Source organism: Anneissia japonica, unplaced genomic scaffold, assembly GCF_011630105.1.
Source record: "Anneissia japonica isolate Jap-2015-1 unplaced genomic scaffold, ASM1163010v1 scaffold287745_len380231_cov175, whole genome shotgun sequence".
Lineage (NCBI taxonomy): Eukaryota > Metazoa > Echinodermata > Crinoidea > Comatulida > Comatulidae > Anneissia > Anneissia japonica.
In genome coordinates, this window is record NW_022744415.1 from 28,501 (window position 1) to 45,005 (window position 16,505).

At 34.3% G+C, this 16,505-nt stretch overlaps 3 protein-coding genes across 3 annotated transcripts in view; 1 reads left to right on the forward strand and 2 right to left on the reverse strand.

Moving 5' to 3' along the window:
• Positions 1 to 2,193: 2,193 nt before the first annotated feature.
• Positions 2,194 to 8,994, forward strand: LOC117119656 (coiled-coil domain-containing protein 89-like). Its single transcript, XM_033264488.1, has 7 exons — positions 2,194 to 2,322; positions 3,876 to 4,348; positions 4,993 to 5,111; positions 5,642 to 5,778; positions 6,390 to 6,472; positions 8,205 to 8,298; positions 8,859 to 8,994. The coding sequence occupies exons 1-7, from the start codon at positions 2,266 to 2,268 to the stop codon at positions 8,943 to 8,945; spliced, it is 1,050 nt and encodes a 349-aa protein (XP_033120379.1). The 5' UTR covers positions 2,194 to 2,265; the 3' UTR covers positions 8,946 to 8,994.
• A 6,162-nt stretch (positions 8,995 to 15,156) lies between these two features.
• The window catches only part of LOC117119652 (3-oxoacyl-[acyl-carrier-protein] reductase FabG-like), a 23,697-nt gene continuing 22,348 nt past the window's right edge, over positions 15,157 to 16,505 (reverse strand). Inside the window, exon 10 of the mRNA XM_033264484.1 lies at positions 15,157 to 15,481. Within this exon, the coding sequence (XP_033120375.1) occupies positions 15,478 to 15,481 (4 nt within the window). The 3' untranslated portion in view covers positions 15,157 to 15,477. The remainder of the gene's footprint in view (positions 15,482 to 16,505) is intronic.
• LOC117119649 (3-oxoacyl-[acyl-carrier-protein] reductase FabG-like) overlaps positions 15,157 to 16,505 on the reverse strand; it is a 7,746-nt gene continuing 6,397 nt past the window's right edge. Inside the window, exons 8-9 of the mRNA XM_033264480.1 lie at positions 15,823 to 15,877; positions 15,157 to 15,651 (exon numbers count right to left, since the gene is read on the reverse strand). Of these exons, the coding sequence (XP_033120371.1) occupies positions 15,478 to 15,651; positions 15,823 to 15,877 (229 nt within the window). The 3' untranslated portion in view covers positions 15,157 to 15,477. The remainder of the gene's footprint in view (positions 15,652 to 15,822; positions 15,878 to 16,505) is intronic.

Genomic DNA, 16,505 nt, shown 5'->3' on the forward strand with positions numbered 1-16,505 from the left:
CGGTTGCAGCTAAAACTACGGATCTAAATGAGCTACGGTACCTGCATGGTGAAAACCAGAAATTTTACACATACTCCTGATACGTGAGTTACAGTGAACTTATTATTGAGTTAAACTTTGTTAACGCGAGATACGTAACAAAAATAACAAGAAGTTGAAGTTGAGACCGTATATGCGAGCTACCTCACGGTGCAGAAAACGTACTGAAGTGAAATGCATTATTTTGAATTGGAATAGTGAACTCTACTAGCTAATAACGGAGTGAATAAAAGTGAACTTATTGTTGAAATACATATGATATAGAAAGCAAATTGATATTACATAATTGTGAAAAGAAATTAATGATCATAAGATAAGCCATCTAAGTCAAAAGATATTTGCTACGTATACAGATATATATATATTTAATGAAGACGATTGAAATTTCTGTGATAGTTTAAATGCCATAAGGGTAATTAGTAATGTTTAAACTGGTAATCAATGGTTATTCTATTTTATAACGGAATATTTGATGGAAGAGCTGTACTGATAAGTTGTATTGTTAAAGAATTAATGTGTAACTACTACTACTTGTTAATTACGGTAGTATTTGTTTGAGATGATTAGAAAACGTATAATAATAGTGATGAAATTCCATGATGAAAGTTAATATGAGTGATGAAATTCGATGATGACAGTTAATGTTAGTGATGAAATTCCATGATGACAGTTAATATTAGTGATAAAGAATGAAGGTTTTTTTTTTTTTTTAATTAAACAGAAAATTGAAATGATAGGATATTGCGTGTATCATAGCTACACATACAAAACCGTGATGAGCAATAAGTGATGCTAACGAAGTGATTATTCTTTCTATTATATCAGCCTAGATAGTGAGGCAATGGTGAGTGAAAAACGTGGAGTTAAATTATAGATGCATTTTTAATATTTCATTAACGGTTTGTATTTGAAGAAATGATAAATGGTCCTTTATAGATAGGAAACTTTGTTTTTTTTTAATTTTATGATATGCATGCGAACTTGATTCCCCAACGTAAAGCTGGTGGGTGCACTTACTCTGTAATAAATAAGTAATTTGATAATTATTTGTTTGATGATTCTTTGTGTCTCCTGTAAATACATGTTCGGACCTTTTGTCAGACGGGTTCACAGAGGCCGTGTGACACCATGGTTATACTAGGAGGTATGGTTATTCATACAGCATTTGTTCCGCATGGAAGTGGTTGTGTTTGATGATAGGAACTAATGGTTTAATGTTCTATATCATAACAAGTACTATCAATTAAGTATGGCACAGCAGAAAACCTGCGAACTTTCTTAGTCTCTAATAACTCTTGATGGATATGAAAACTCGACTTCCTAATTTACATAGGCTTTACAGAATAAATTCTGAGTGAACAGAATTAAGGCCCCATAAAAAAATATTAGTTTAACACAACCTCCCTCACCACTTTTGGGGAAATTCTGATTTTTTTTTTTCAATCAACATATATTTTTATTTCAAACGGTCCTTTTTCCATCTTTTTTCACTTAAAAAGCTCAGGATTTCTTGCAAATATGTTTACTGGTACAACAAAAACATATTAAAAAAAATATAAATTTGATTCCATTCTTATGACTTTTTATGTGTCCCTAACCATTGATTTACTTGTGAACATCGGTAAAATGGGGGTGGGGTTAGCAAAAAAAAAAAAACAAAACAAAAAACAAAGAAATCCTCCCCCCTCATCAGTTTTTTTTCTTTGCTAGATTCATAAACTAATAAAAAAAAAAATATGGCAGCCTAATTCCTTTTGTGGGAACAGAAATCATTCTGTGGACAGAATTATTTCTGTGAGAGAAATAACTCTGCGGTGACAGAAACAAAATTATGTAGCACAGAATTTATTCTGTACTACAAAATAGTTTGACTGAGTAATAATTCTGTGGTACATATTATTTCTGTACACAGAATAGTTTTACAGAATAATTATGTGATAAATATTTGTTTCTGTAGACAGAATAGTTTTAGAGAAATAATTATGTGGTAAATATTTTTTTCTGTTAAACACAGAATTACTTCTGTACATATAATAGTTTGACAGTAATATTTCTGTGGTACATAATTATTTCTGTAACAACAGAATAAAAACCAATGTCCCAAACGGCGCCCTGTGCTGTAAACTGAAGAGGGAGACATTATGTTGTATATGGGTTAGTAATAGTGGTAGTAACCTATAAACAATGTTTGCTGTATTTTGATGTAACTTATAAAACATTATTTCGATGTCTTCCTCTAGGTCTCCAAAGAATATTAAACACATGGTTTCAGAGAGCAAGCAAGCAAGTATTATTTTATTTCAGATAATACATATATATTTTGAGTGCTAGGCCTAGGTTAGGTAGGGGTCTAGGCTAGGCCTAGTCAGACTCCCCATCCAACACCTGCAAAGTTGTAATGTTTTAGGCCTAGGCCTAGTTAGGTTCTGTGATAATTATACTGTAGCGGCCGAGAAGCTAGGCCTAGGCATTACTATTGACTACTAAACCTCACTCAACTTTTTGGGTTAATCATGAATGAATCATCATGGTGTGGTGGTAATGTTTATTGTTAAAACACACATTTTAAGCAAATATATGTATTTTTCAATCGACGTTTGCTAGCCTGATGTCCAGTAAATGTTGTGCGGTAGCGCTAACACGGCCTCAGTCCACTGAACCCCGGTTTGAAAGCATAACTTTAATGAATCAGTGTATGGTTACGATACGAGACCTAGCACTCAAACTTTTTTTGCATTTTTCGTTTTAATAGGCCTATACCCTGTCTGGGAAGGACAACATTGTTTAGATTTCATTAAAATAATTAATAATTTGTATTCCATAAAATTTCATATTCTAATACCCCTTTTACACTGCCAAGGTTGGAAGCCCGTGTTAATACCAGAATGATACTGGATACATATTGAGCGAAAAAGTCTGGGTTGATCCAGAGTTGCACCCACACCGGCAACGAATGCGGGTTCAAATACCACCCTCAATTTTTGTTGTGATGGTGATGATCACTTCGCTCGAGTTCCTCGCGATGAAGCCGCAATTATTGTAATTATTGACTCAGTGTCTGCAGATTTTTTTAAATTTGAGAATTAAATCAGCATCTTTGTTATCAAGACTATACGGGAGTACAGGAGGGTTAGTTTGAAAAATGTCTTGGCCAGCCTGTTGCTAGTAAAGTAGTCCCATTGTACCTGAACACGGCTGCAGTAGGCGTTAGGTAAGGTCTAACTCCGGAATCGAATTCGGTGTACTGTTTACACTGGTGACTGTTCCACGTTGTCCGGTGCTGAATGCGTCTCCCGCACATCGAACCTGGGATGTTTGGCAACCCGGGTGGTATTTTTTGCCGTTTACTCTAACCACAACTCAGGAGTTTCTAGCCTGGGTATTGTAAAATCCCGGGTTGTGTTGGAGAGTTTTGCTTGCAGTGTAAAAGGGGTATAAGAAGGTGGTCAGTGATACTTCATTATAAAAAGCGAATTTGTGACCTCGGCCCATGGCCTACCCAGTAGGGCTATAACCATCCAATTCTGTAAGAAATTAGACATTATTATTATTATAATTTATTAAAGAACCAAATAATTCCCGGTTTATATAATTTAAGTATGTAAGAAAATAGACATTTATTTGGTAATTGATTAAACCAGCGTTCATATCGCATCGCTGCTACACTCTGAGGCCTAATTGTCCAACATACACATTGGATACTGCACGCTTGGCTTAATACTGTTTATCGATTGACGGTTGCTTTCACTTGTGGCCGCTTCAACCAATCCATATGAAGTACTGTTCAAATGAAAAACTTTCTCTTGTTGATCTTAGTCTACATTTAATATTTCCAGGATGTTGATAACATGATCCTAAGCCTCGAAAAACTAAAAAACCTCTCTCAAGATGACAAGTCTGAAAATGCAATGCTTCGATCTAGAATTGACGAACAGAGCCAATTAATATGTATCTTGAAAAAAAGGGCGGATGAAGAACTTGTGAGATCACAAACACTGGAGCGAGTAAACAATGAAATGGTGCAGTTCCGGGACCAAGCCCAGCAGATCATTGATGTTGAACTGAAAAAAAATGGTTTACTTGAATCCAGATTCAGCGAGCTCGCCGAAAACCATCAAGAAATGATTCGCTTCAAAGATGAATACAAACAACAGAATAAAAAACTAAGGGATGAAAATTCAAGATTGGTAGCGGAAAATAAAAACCTGTTTTCATCAAAGCTTCTGGAAAAAGATGAACAGATTCATACTCTCCAAAAGCAAGTTGAAAAGTTAAAGGACCAAGTTGCAGAAATGGAACTGGTTTGCAGGTGAGAAATAAAATGTTGCCGTAAGGTTAAAGATGTGTGAATTGCATTTTTTTTGTACATTTATTTGATTATTAAAATACAGTGCACCTTAAAATGGAGACACCTCTATTTTGAGACAACTTTTCCAAAGACCCAAATAACAATTTTCAACCTTTTAACACAAGTTAGCCCTCTAATTGGAGACCAACCCTGAGACCACCTCAAATTTTCAGGTCCCAAGAGTGGTCTCGAATTGGAGAGTGAATTGTACACATATTGTGAGCTACAGTAATTGTCAGCTTTTGCAGATTAATGAGTGGGGCTTATTTTCAAAATGAATGCTGTAAACATTTGCAATTGATACTATATAGTAGTACTACAGTATGCAACAGTTTTCAACTATGGAATTCAAATTTCTGTTTAATACTTTTATAATGTTAACCATGCTAGTAAATTATAGAACAATATTGATACTAACACTCTATCATAATCAAAGATAACGTCAGTCTGAATGTAAGTACTGTTTTGAAAGAAAACCCATACTATCTTCATTAGAAGCCCATGGGCTTCTATTTTTTCCTTTTTTTTTTAGATGGACTTCTCGAAATTAAGCCCATTGGGCTTCTATGCAAGGTTTAACAGTATTGTGTTTATTCTTTACACAGCGAATTAAAATTTGAGGTGCTGAGCAAAGAAAGTGAAATTTCAAGACAAAGGGATGCTTCCTCAGGGGATCTTCTAATTCTTCAGAAAAAAGTTGAGCAATTGGAGCAAGAATTAAAAGGTATGGTAAAAATGAGGTGAGGGGATTTATTTCTCTTTACTTTGTATTTGATTTTTGTCTGAAAACTTTGATGAAAATTTCACTAAAATTTTAGTTGAGGGCCAGGGGCGATTGAAGTTACATGCACTTGGTTTGTAGACAGATAAATATTGCATACAAGTTTACACTCAATTCATAGAATTAGTAATAATGTACATTTTGATTGTGTATATGGCACAGTGGTCTATGTGCACGCTAAATAATAAGAATGTTTTGAATTTTAAATTAATGTTATTTCATTGTGTGTTGGCAACCATCCGCATCTGCCCTGGCGCCATCCCTAGGTCAATGCCATGACAAGGTCGTTGTATAAAAAATAATAATTTGCCTATCCAATTAATGTTATTTTGATTGCCAATCCCTAATATTGTGGTCTAAAACACAATTTTGACCATGACCAAGGCTCTAGTTGCGCGCTTGGTTCGGACCTCTCCCCCAGACATAATTAGAGATATAAATTAAATTTATATTTTGTTTATTTTTGAAATCAGAATTTGAGGAAGTGAATACCAAACTGAAGATGAAGGGAGATTCTGTGGAAAGCAACCAGCTCCTAAGGGTGGAAAAACTGACAAAGGAAAGGGATGAGTTATTGCAGCTATCAATGCAACGTGGAAAACTTATTCAGGTACAGTACAGAAGCTATTAAATTTTGATGGTATTATGGTTATGGGTTTTCCAAGGGGCAAAATGAGGTCTGATCAACAAAGATTGATTGGTAAAGTTGGCTATAGACACTAGAAATCTTAATTAGTTTAAAATAAACAAATACATAAATAAATACGTGTGCAGGTGAGTTAATTAATGAATATTTGGCTAAGACAAGCCAAACCAGTCACTCCATACAAAAATCGATTTTTAGTCTTAATAGAGTTAAGCAGTAAAATGAAAGTTAAAAATGGTAAAAGAAATATTTTTATCAGACATTTCATTATGAAGTTAAAGGAGTTTAAAATATATAAGCTGTTTAAAGAACAGTATCGGACATTTCCCAGGCAGAGACCATCACCAAATTGTTTAAAATTTTTGGATCGTCGAAAATAAGGAAAATAAAAACATAGCATGATGTAAAGATAAAGTTTTAATAGTTTAGTGCAATTAAAATGTTGACATGTTTTGGCCATTATCTCTGAAACACAATTTTCAACGAGTGCCTGTTTTGGCTTGTATTGGCCACATACGTAATTACAAATATACAGTATAAGTATATATATAGCTTCTGAATTATCTACTTTGTAGGATAAACAGAAAGAAATCAAGATTCTCCAAAACAAAGTGCTGGCAGCTGAGAAAGATGTTTTGAAGATGGAGGACAGATTTGAGTAAGTACCATTTACTATCTTTCGTAAGAAATAAGATTTTTTTTTTATAATACTTCTTAATTTATCTGGCATTAGTACAAATATAAGTGCATTTAATATCTAATGTGTTTCTGACATCCTTTTTAATTTTTTTTTGAAAAATATTAGTATTTAAATTGTTATATTTTCTGTGAATAAGGGTCTGTGAATAATAATCAATATTTTGTGAAGTAGTTGTGTAATTTTATGTTTTATTTAAATTACTTTGAATTTTATATATTTTTTAATCATGTAGAATAATTTAAGACCAAATACGCAACAGGTAAGCTGGTATATCAGTGTAGCACATTCTGACACTTTGTTTAGATTGTGATGTTATTGTAAATATATGAAGATATTCATCTGTTACCCCTTAAATTTAATTAAAACAGGATTCAAGATGCAAGATTCCAAACTTTTATCCTCACAAAGGAAATTCATTGCCTGCAGTGTACATGCAAAATTTCATAAAATGTTAAAATAGAAAATGTGGAAGTGGTTGGCGCAAAAGTTGTGGCTAGTGCACTCAACCTCGAAGTCAGGGGTTTGAAAGCCTCGCTGTGCAAGTCGCTTGCGTCTTTATGCAAGACACTTTATCTATGTTTGTCTACGTTATACTACCCAGTAGTATAAATGGTTACTGGCATATGAGTCCCGAACACCCCCCTCCCCACCACAACAGCCGTGTGCAGTCTAGCCTAACAATCTGTTGCTCATTGACTAAAGTGCAATGAAGAAAACATGACTAATTTACTACTTTTTATGAGGCTATAAATGGAGGAAGGCTCAAATAAGTATTAAAAAAATTTTAGATCATCAAAATCAAAATAGGCACAACATATTTCTAATCAAAAAATAAACCATATAAGTTTTTTTAGACATTGTTTAAATTCTTTATTGCTTTGGTTGTTTATAGTTCTTCACTCTTTTCAGCTTAATTCTCCTTTTGTTATGAAATTTCTGCCTAGTTATTAATGTTTGAGCAGTTTGTGTCTGCTTTAACTGTTCTTTGTGCTTTTGATGATTTATATTATCATTTTTATACAAATTTGTAAATTTCTACTTCAATACTGTAATACGTACTGTATTCTATTTAAATCTCATTAATAATCATATTTTTACTAAATACCATTAGAATGGAGGTTAATGCTTATGTTATAAAAATGTTGGCTTTAACTGTTCTTTGTGCTCCTAATGAAATTTTTATTTACAAGTTCATATATATCTGTCTCTAGTGCTGTAGCTGTCTCTTATACACATCTAGATGTGTATAAGAGACAGTCTGTATTGTCACTATAAAATAAATCAATTCTTGTTGTGCTAGCAATTCTTATGCCATATTCTTGCAGCACTCTCGATTCTTATGCTATCTACCTATAGCGCTACACATTCTTAACACTTTTTAGTGCTACACATTTTGAACTATATGTACGTAATTTTGTTAAGCAACACTGTGACTATTAATTTTTATTGCTTGTTGTTTTTATCTGGCTGGATTGATGTACAATACTGTACTCACGAAAGAGTGATCAAGAATTCCATAAAAAAAGAGTAGACACAGAGGGTGGGGTTCAAAATAAAAGAATTTGCAAGGAAAATTTAACATCAAAATGAATACAGTAGTAACATTCCCCCACACTCCCTCTGGGTCAACTATATCACTCTAAAATTATTATTTGTCACTGTTGCATAATTTTTATATTTACATTTTTAGAAGAGAAGCAGCGGCAGTGTCTAGTAATATCCAAGTTATCAAACTTAAAAATGAAAGAGATGATGCAGAAAAAGCAATTAAACAGCTGCGAATGGTGAGCCCTCTATAGTTCTTTAGAATTTTTATTTCTTGTTTCTGTTTATTATTTATTAATTGCATCCAGTTCTACGCTTGTCCGTGTTAATGATGATGGTGATTAAATGTTTGCTTACTTACTTGTTTATTTGATATTAGAGACTCTTGAAACTTGCTTATGAGGCCCTTGTGCATGGGCATTAAAATTCATAATATGGGTTATAGAGTTTCGGGTGGTTTTTGTTTTTGTTTTTTTTTTTATGTTGATAATGAGTAAAGATGATGAACCAGAAAATTGTGTGAATTTTATGTGGAAATAATTCCATGTTCCTTTAAAAAGAAAAATAAGCCAAAACAACTTCCAAATTTATGCTTGGGAAAAATGTTGTCTCTCACTCACTGGTCAGTGGTGTTGTTGTTGATAGTTGAGTGAATTAGTTGAGTGAATTTTCTGTATTTTGCAAAGTAGATTTTGCTTTTGGAGCAGTCTGAGTGGTGTATCAGTGTAAAGCATTTATCTATTTGTATCTGTGTTCATGTTCGTGGAAATAAATGAGTTGATTTGATTTTTCATTTTAGGAGTACGAAGCATTCCGCAAGCACACTGGAAGCATGCTGGAAAAAGAGAGGCAGCTGAACGCTCAGCTACGCAATTTTATGCCCTGATGACTTACAAGGCTGATGACGATGATGGTTCAAATGATGATGGCAATGGTTTTGATGATTATGATGATGATGATTGTGCTGTTCGCGGTATGTGGTTTGCGCATTTCTCCCTCCATAGCGAGTTTTCTTTGGCGGCGTTTTTCACCATCGCTGCACGCTTTATTAAACCAGGATGGTCACGCAATTTTCCAAAATTCGTTTAGGTAAGATTATATGTGTTTCGCATTGATAATTATTTTAGGTTGCATCAGATAATTTCTTAGTTATTGTAGAATTGTTCGAGCTAGTATGTCCTACTGTATTCTTGTTTTAAATGGTAAATAGGCCACAGTTATTAATCACCACTGAATGCTCAGTCCATGCATCATTTAGTGTATGATAGAATCTGGTGTGTAAGAACCGGTAAGACACATCTGGCCAATAATTACCCAACCTAATTTAAGTTTTTGGACATAAGGAGTCCCACTTCTCTGGTCCAACACATGGTGCACTTCCAACAGATCTCTTCCGATAAGCAACGTCACTGAACAATTATTATCTTTCTCTGGGAGAAAGTCTGCAACATCCTGTAGGTGGGGATGCTGCTTAGCCATGACTGGAGTTGGTATCTCATCTCGAGCATTGTATTGGGAATTTGTGTGCACTCGGTTGCTGGTGGCAGATTGAGTTTGATGCCATCCAAACTTTCAATGACAAGTCCTGTAGCGTATCTACCAGATGTTTACCAGATGTTTAACAGCTGCTATTGCATATTGTGCTCCTATCAGACATTTCAGTGTGCTGTATACTAAACTTGTTGAAAAGTTTACCAACAACGGGTGTTCTGTTGCTCTGGTTGTCTATCAAGGCATATGTCTTTACAGCAACTGATTTGTTATCTTGATGAATCACAATCACTGGCTCCACGTTTGCGCATGACTTGTGATATTATCGCCTCCACAAATTGGAGCACATGCAGTTGTATTGTTTCTTCTAAGATTTTTCAACTTGTGGCGATATTCTTTTTATGTGCATCAAAATCATGCATCTATTACTGTTGCATATCCCACACAATCTAGTTGCTGTGCAACCGCTGTACTGGTGAGATGTCAAACGAAGACATCTGAAGCAAATCCCATGCTTTTTAAGAAGGTGCTTCTTGTCTGTATGGAAACTCGCCTCAAATGCCCTACAATTAGGCAAGTCATGTTTGCTGTTCTGGTGTAGTGAGCAACTGCCATTTTCCACCTTATTCTTGTGACGTGGACCTTTCAATTCGGCTTTGTTAACCATCACAAATAAGCGCCATGACTTTGTAAGTATTTCATGGTTGAACTTTTCGGATGCGAATTTGCTTGATGAGCCATAAATGGGGTCATTAACTTTTTTGCCCTCTTCATTGATGAAGGCAGCAAATGCTTCAAATCTCACTGCTTTCTTCCTTTCCTTCAGTCTAAAGACTTTGTTCAGCCAGCGATCCTGTAGTGGTGTCGACAATTTCAGCATTAACTTCTTAATGTTGTCTGGATAATCCAGAACTTCAGTGGCCTCCATGCTCTCATCCGCATTACTGCACTCCACAAGAAATAACGAAAATTCGTCAAGGGTTTCGACATCACTTTGTTTGATGTAGGGCCAATCCAGTGCTTTTCTTATGAACGTTCCCGCAAACACCTCCTTGTCGCAATAACTTTCTTCCAGTTGTTGCATGGCTGCAGGGTAGCCTTTATCTCCACTTTTGTGACTAAACCCTGTAACACAGTTAATTTACTTTATACGATAAACTACATCTTGAAGAATACTTGGGTCACAATCCGTATCAATTTAATCTAAATGCATATCTTCACACCGTACCGTGAATTCATGCTGTAGATTGTAAACTGTAGGTCTAGGCCTAAGCAGAATGAGGCCATGATGCATGGACTGAGCTAGCCTGGATTCCATGCCCTAATTTTGGGTTATTCACGCACCATAATTTATTTGGCATCACATACTCGATTTCTTTTTTTTCCGGATTTTTTATTTTGTCTCAAAATTAACTTGCTTGTAGGTAGCATCCAGAATGAGAAAAAATAATAATAACAAGGGACTTGTAGCAAGGCTAGGACTGAGCATTCTGTGGTAGTTAATAACTGTGGCCTATTTAGCATTTAAAACAAGAATACAGTAGGACATACTAGCTCTAACAATTCTACAATGGTATTATCTGATGCAACCTAATATGATCGTCAATGCAAAATACATCTTACCTAAACAAATTTTGGAAAATTGCGTGACCGTCCTGATTAATCAAAGCGTGCAGCGACAGTAAAAAACGACGCCAAAGAAAACTCGAAATGGAAAGTGAAAGGCGCAAATTTAAATACCGCCAACAGCACAGTGGTGGTGATGATGATGATGATAGTGATGGTAAACAATTATTCAATTTACGAATTACTCAGTGAAATGCATAGTTGTTGTACTAAATGAAATTGATTTTATATAAGTATTCCTACAGTATAGTTGGACTGTTAACTCTCACCTTAATAGCTAGATCAAAGAATAGCATTTCATGTACATTACTTTGATCAAAGCGGGACATTCCAGTTGATTCAGGCTTGTTACATTGTTGGTCTGATGCACAAACTCTGAAAATGGCGATGCAAACTCAAAACGATTCTGTGTTTTAAACTTTATTCATAGTTAACAAAGTTACCAACCGTCTAGCATCGTGCGGGACTTCCCGCATATCAAGGTGATTTTGGACGAAAGGCGCATTTTGCAGAAACATAGGCATAATCATAAATTTGTCACGCATTCAACAATATGTTTATTAACGAATTATCACAAATTCAGGGGAAAATGTATTTGAAATTAGAAGAAATTGGTTTTATGAAAAATATAAAAATGGTCATGCAGTAACTTGAGTCATTAGAGAGTACAATATTTATTTGAATACTTAATTCACTAATGCCTGTCTCTTATACACATCTAGATGTGTATAAGAGACAGCTGTTGCATAAGAATAAAAGAAAAAATTCTATTGAAATACAAATATTGCATGTGTGCATTAAATTTCCATAACCTTCGAACAAAAGTTAATCCCGCAGTAGCACAATATAATGAGAGTTAATGAGCGAGGGCAGTATTTAAGCACATTGGTGATCGATGTTCTGATAAAGTATTCATAATTTGTATGTAAAAATCACATGGACATGAGGCAGATTAACATTTTGATGAAGATGGGTGATGAAAAGGACACAATTGGTGACCCCGACCTACTATTATTGGTCATGTGACTCAAATTGGTTGTAGAAAGCAATGTGCTTTTGTAATAGTATAAGAAGCATGTTGTCCGCCCCCTAAAATCTCAAGCTTTTTTTGAAATCTCATGTCGTTTCTTATAATTCACATTAAAACAAATTACAGGCATACTTTTGCGATTACAGCAAAGTGAGCTGGTGAAATATTTTGGTCTAAATAGTGCTATTTTGTGGTGTTGCAATTCTGAAGTACAGTTTTTGTTTTGTTCCAAATTGAATTTTCAAATCTCAAATTAAGACACTCTTCTGAAGTCTGAGAGTGCCAATTTTGGATATCTAAAAGAAAACTCGCTATGGAGAGCCAAACGCACAAATCCAAATACTGCCATCAGCACAGTGATGATGATGATAATGATGATGATGATGATGATTATGATGATTATGATGATGGGGATGATAGTGACGGTATTCAATTATTCAATTTACGAATTACTCAGTGAAATGCATAGTTGTTCTACTAAATGAAATTTATTTTATGTAAATATTCCTACAGTATAGTTGGACTGGTAACTCTCACCTTAATAGCTAGATCAAAGAAGAGTTTCATGTACATTACTTTGATCAAAGCGGGACATTCCAGTTGATTCAGGCTTGTTACATTGTTGGTCTGATGCACAAACTCTGAAAATGGTGATGCAAACTCAAGACGATTCTGTGTTTTAAACTTTATTCATAGTTAACAAAGTTACCAACCGTCTCGCATCGTGCGGGACTTCCCGCATATCAAGGTGATTTTGGACGAAAGGCGCATTTTGCAGAAACACATGCGTAATCATAAATTTGTCAAGCATTCAACTATATGCGTATTAACGAATTATCACAAATTCAGGGTAAAATGTATTTGAAATTAGAAGAAATTGGTTTTATGAAAAATTTAAAAATGGTCATGCAGTAACTTGAGTCATTAGAGAGTACAATATTTATTTGAATACTTAATTCAGTAATGCATTACGAAAATTGATTAGTATACCTATTCATTGTTTGAGTAATAAAATTTTTGTGTACATAGTACTCAAATTGAACATACTTTGAAACTCAAATTGTACATGCCTTTATTAAAACTATTTTTGTTATGTACCCTGTATTGTCAACAAGCGCTCACTGATATCGTTTTAAAACAGCTTAAAAATGTTCAGATCGTCGTCCACCAGCCAACTGTGTATAAGAGAGGTGTACTGTAGTCACTCGTGAATTTCAAATCTTTCAGGTTGGTATCTATGTGTTAATAGTATATAAAGTATACTTATTTTGTTCATCCTCATTCCAGAAAATATATTTTGGGATATTGAATTATGATGGCTTGCATCACATCTATCAGAGTTCTTGTTTCATACTATGTTATGTCTCACTTATCGGTGAACCCCATAGTTTGTTATAGTTTATTTGTTTTTAATTTTAAGCTGTTGACTAGTTTGAAGAATAAATTATCCTGGAAGGTGCTTAGTATTTAATATCATTGTACAAGATTAAATTATATACTTCAAAAAGTGGATATTCTGTGCCTTTGTTTCTTTACTTTCTTATTCACCTTATTTGGAAATTTATATAATGTTATTTTTTTCTAGATTGTCAATCGAACTTAACTCACAAATCCCATTAAATAAGAGAGAATTCAATTTATTTGAAGTTGCAAATCGTTAACCTTTTAACTTATAACAAAGAACTTAAATAGCAGAAGAATGAGCTGCTCCGCGTATTTGCATTAAAATCGATGGAACATTCGCCCTTCTGTGGTTGCAGTAAAATTTGAACATTTTACATAGTGGAGAAACTAAAGGAAAAAAGCGAACAAGAGCAGCGCCTTTATTATTTTTATATAGCGCCGCGGTTCCAGTAAAATTGCTCTCCTTGTACCCACAATGCCTTTTGAACGGATGTTCCACTATATTGGGAAGCTGCTCTATCTTCTGCTATTTATTATCTTTGCTTATAATTCACAAGCTTGTCCCTGAGATTCTTCATTTATGTTTGTGATCGATCTTCTATTCAAAATATATTTCTTATGTATTGTATGTATTTGTATTATATATAATTATTTCGTTCTGTGTAGCTTATAAAAACATATCAACACAATACTTACCAGTTATTAGCGCCTCTTTTCCTTTAAAAAGACGTCACTTTTTTTGGAAAATGTTGATCTTGTATTTTTGCAATGCAAACCAATTCAATAAAGCAGCTGATACCCGTATATTTACACGTTTATGCACAACCGCTGCTATTATTTGAGGTGCCTTATATTAATGTACCAGTACATTACTAAACATGTTTTACTACACTTATATATTCTTTTTTATATGGCATCAAAGTATTTCTGTTCGAATAATCCTCCATTGAGTGTGATAGATTTCATGTTTTTTACTAATTCAGATCGACCAAGGCCTACCTGCTGTACTTGATAATAATTGGTTGTACTTTCTTACCCGTGTAAATTATTGTCATATACAGTATTTTCAACTTATGTAGACATCGGATTGGATCGATTTTTTTCGGTATGAAACACACCAAAGCACCAAGGATGACCCACGACACCATGGGTGCTTGTTCTACATTTGTGGTTGGTGGTGAATTGGGCAGCACACTAGAAGACAGTTCTCCTCCTCCTCCTCCTCATCATCATCATCATCACAATCATCATCATCATCCCCATCATCATCTCATCGTCATCATCATCGATGATGATGATGATGATCATCATCATCATCATCATTATCATCATCATCGTCATCGTCATCATCATCATCATAATCATTATCATCACTAACATCATAATCATTATCATCATCATCATCATCATCCTTATTATTAAAATTATGAATAATTATGTAGAATTCTGAGTAGATGTAGACCGTCTACATTAGAATACTCTGGCAGCGATACAGTTGCCAAAAGAGCTCGGGAAGAGACCGTTCAATATTCATTCACGGAAAGTCGACAGCTAATTTCTTACCCTCAGAAAATACTGAGAATTTACCACTGCGTGTGTATACACAAATGTATATAGTGAATGTTCATTATTGATTATCATTAATTAATATATTCCAGTTGAAAACATGAATAATAGTAGGCTACTTAACAATAATATAAATATTGTAATATAATGACAGTTTTATCCTTATTAAAACTAACAATATTCTTACATTATATTATATAATACAATAATAAATCAACAAATATTACTTTATTATATAATACAATGATAAATAAATCAATGAATCAGCCAGCATCAATTAAAAGTCAATCAATCACCATTACTAAGTAGCATCAATTGGACTGCCGGGCATACAGTGTCTCCCGCCATCTATTGGTAAATGATGTCCCGTTATAGATGCCGCGTTATCTGAGGCTAGAAACGCAATTGCGGATGCAACCTCTGTGTCTTCTCCATGTCGGCCTAATGGATGTTTCCGTTTGCTGCCCTCACATACCTTCAATTAATTAAGCAAAAAAAAAAAAATAAAAATCAAAGGACATTCTCACATTATTTCGAGGTATTGCATTTTTAGTTCAAAATCCACATCAACCTTTTATCGTTTCATACAAAAAGGAATATTTTGTACTTTCGATTATGTAGGCCTTGTGTTAAAATGACAACTCACCATTTCCCATTTCAAGCCTTTCTTCTCAAACAGTGGAGTGTGGATAATACCAGGACTGTCATCGAAAAAAAAAAAACACCAAATGTTTGATGGGTTTAAAACAAATATTTGCATATCCATATCACGCACTGCCAATACACTGTTAATGAAGTGTCTACACATCAAGCAAAGAATTTGGGTTCAGTTGCGGTTGGAACAATAGTTTTATGTTTTTGGATTATTTAAATCCTACAGTACCATTTACAATATGATATATTATATATATAAACACGTCTAAAGTCTATTTTAGCATTATAGTACGATGGTTGAGTTAATATTAGACACATATGCCTATGCCTATATATGATTATATAATTATATAATTATATACATAAGCCCATTTTTTATATATATATTATATATATTTCCAACAACAATATATATATATATAGTGGTCGTGGGACTAGTTTGGGCCCTACCTAAGCTGGTCGGACGTTTCGTTTGGGTCTGTACCCTAGCTGCACTGATGAGACCTGGAAGGCCGAAACGGATCCGTCTGTAGATATTGGGATTCCTTCCAGTGGATGCTTAGTTTATTTTGTCATTCTGATCGGATTTTCTCTACTGTTCCGTTTTAATTTTAAATAGTTTTGCGTTATGTGGCCGTTTGCTGTTTTATGGGTTTTTCCCATTTGCCTTTCAAA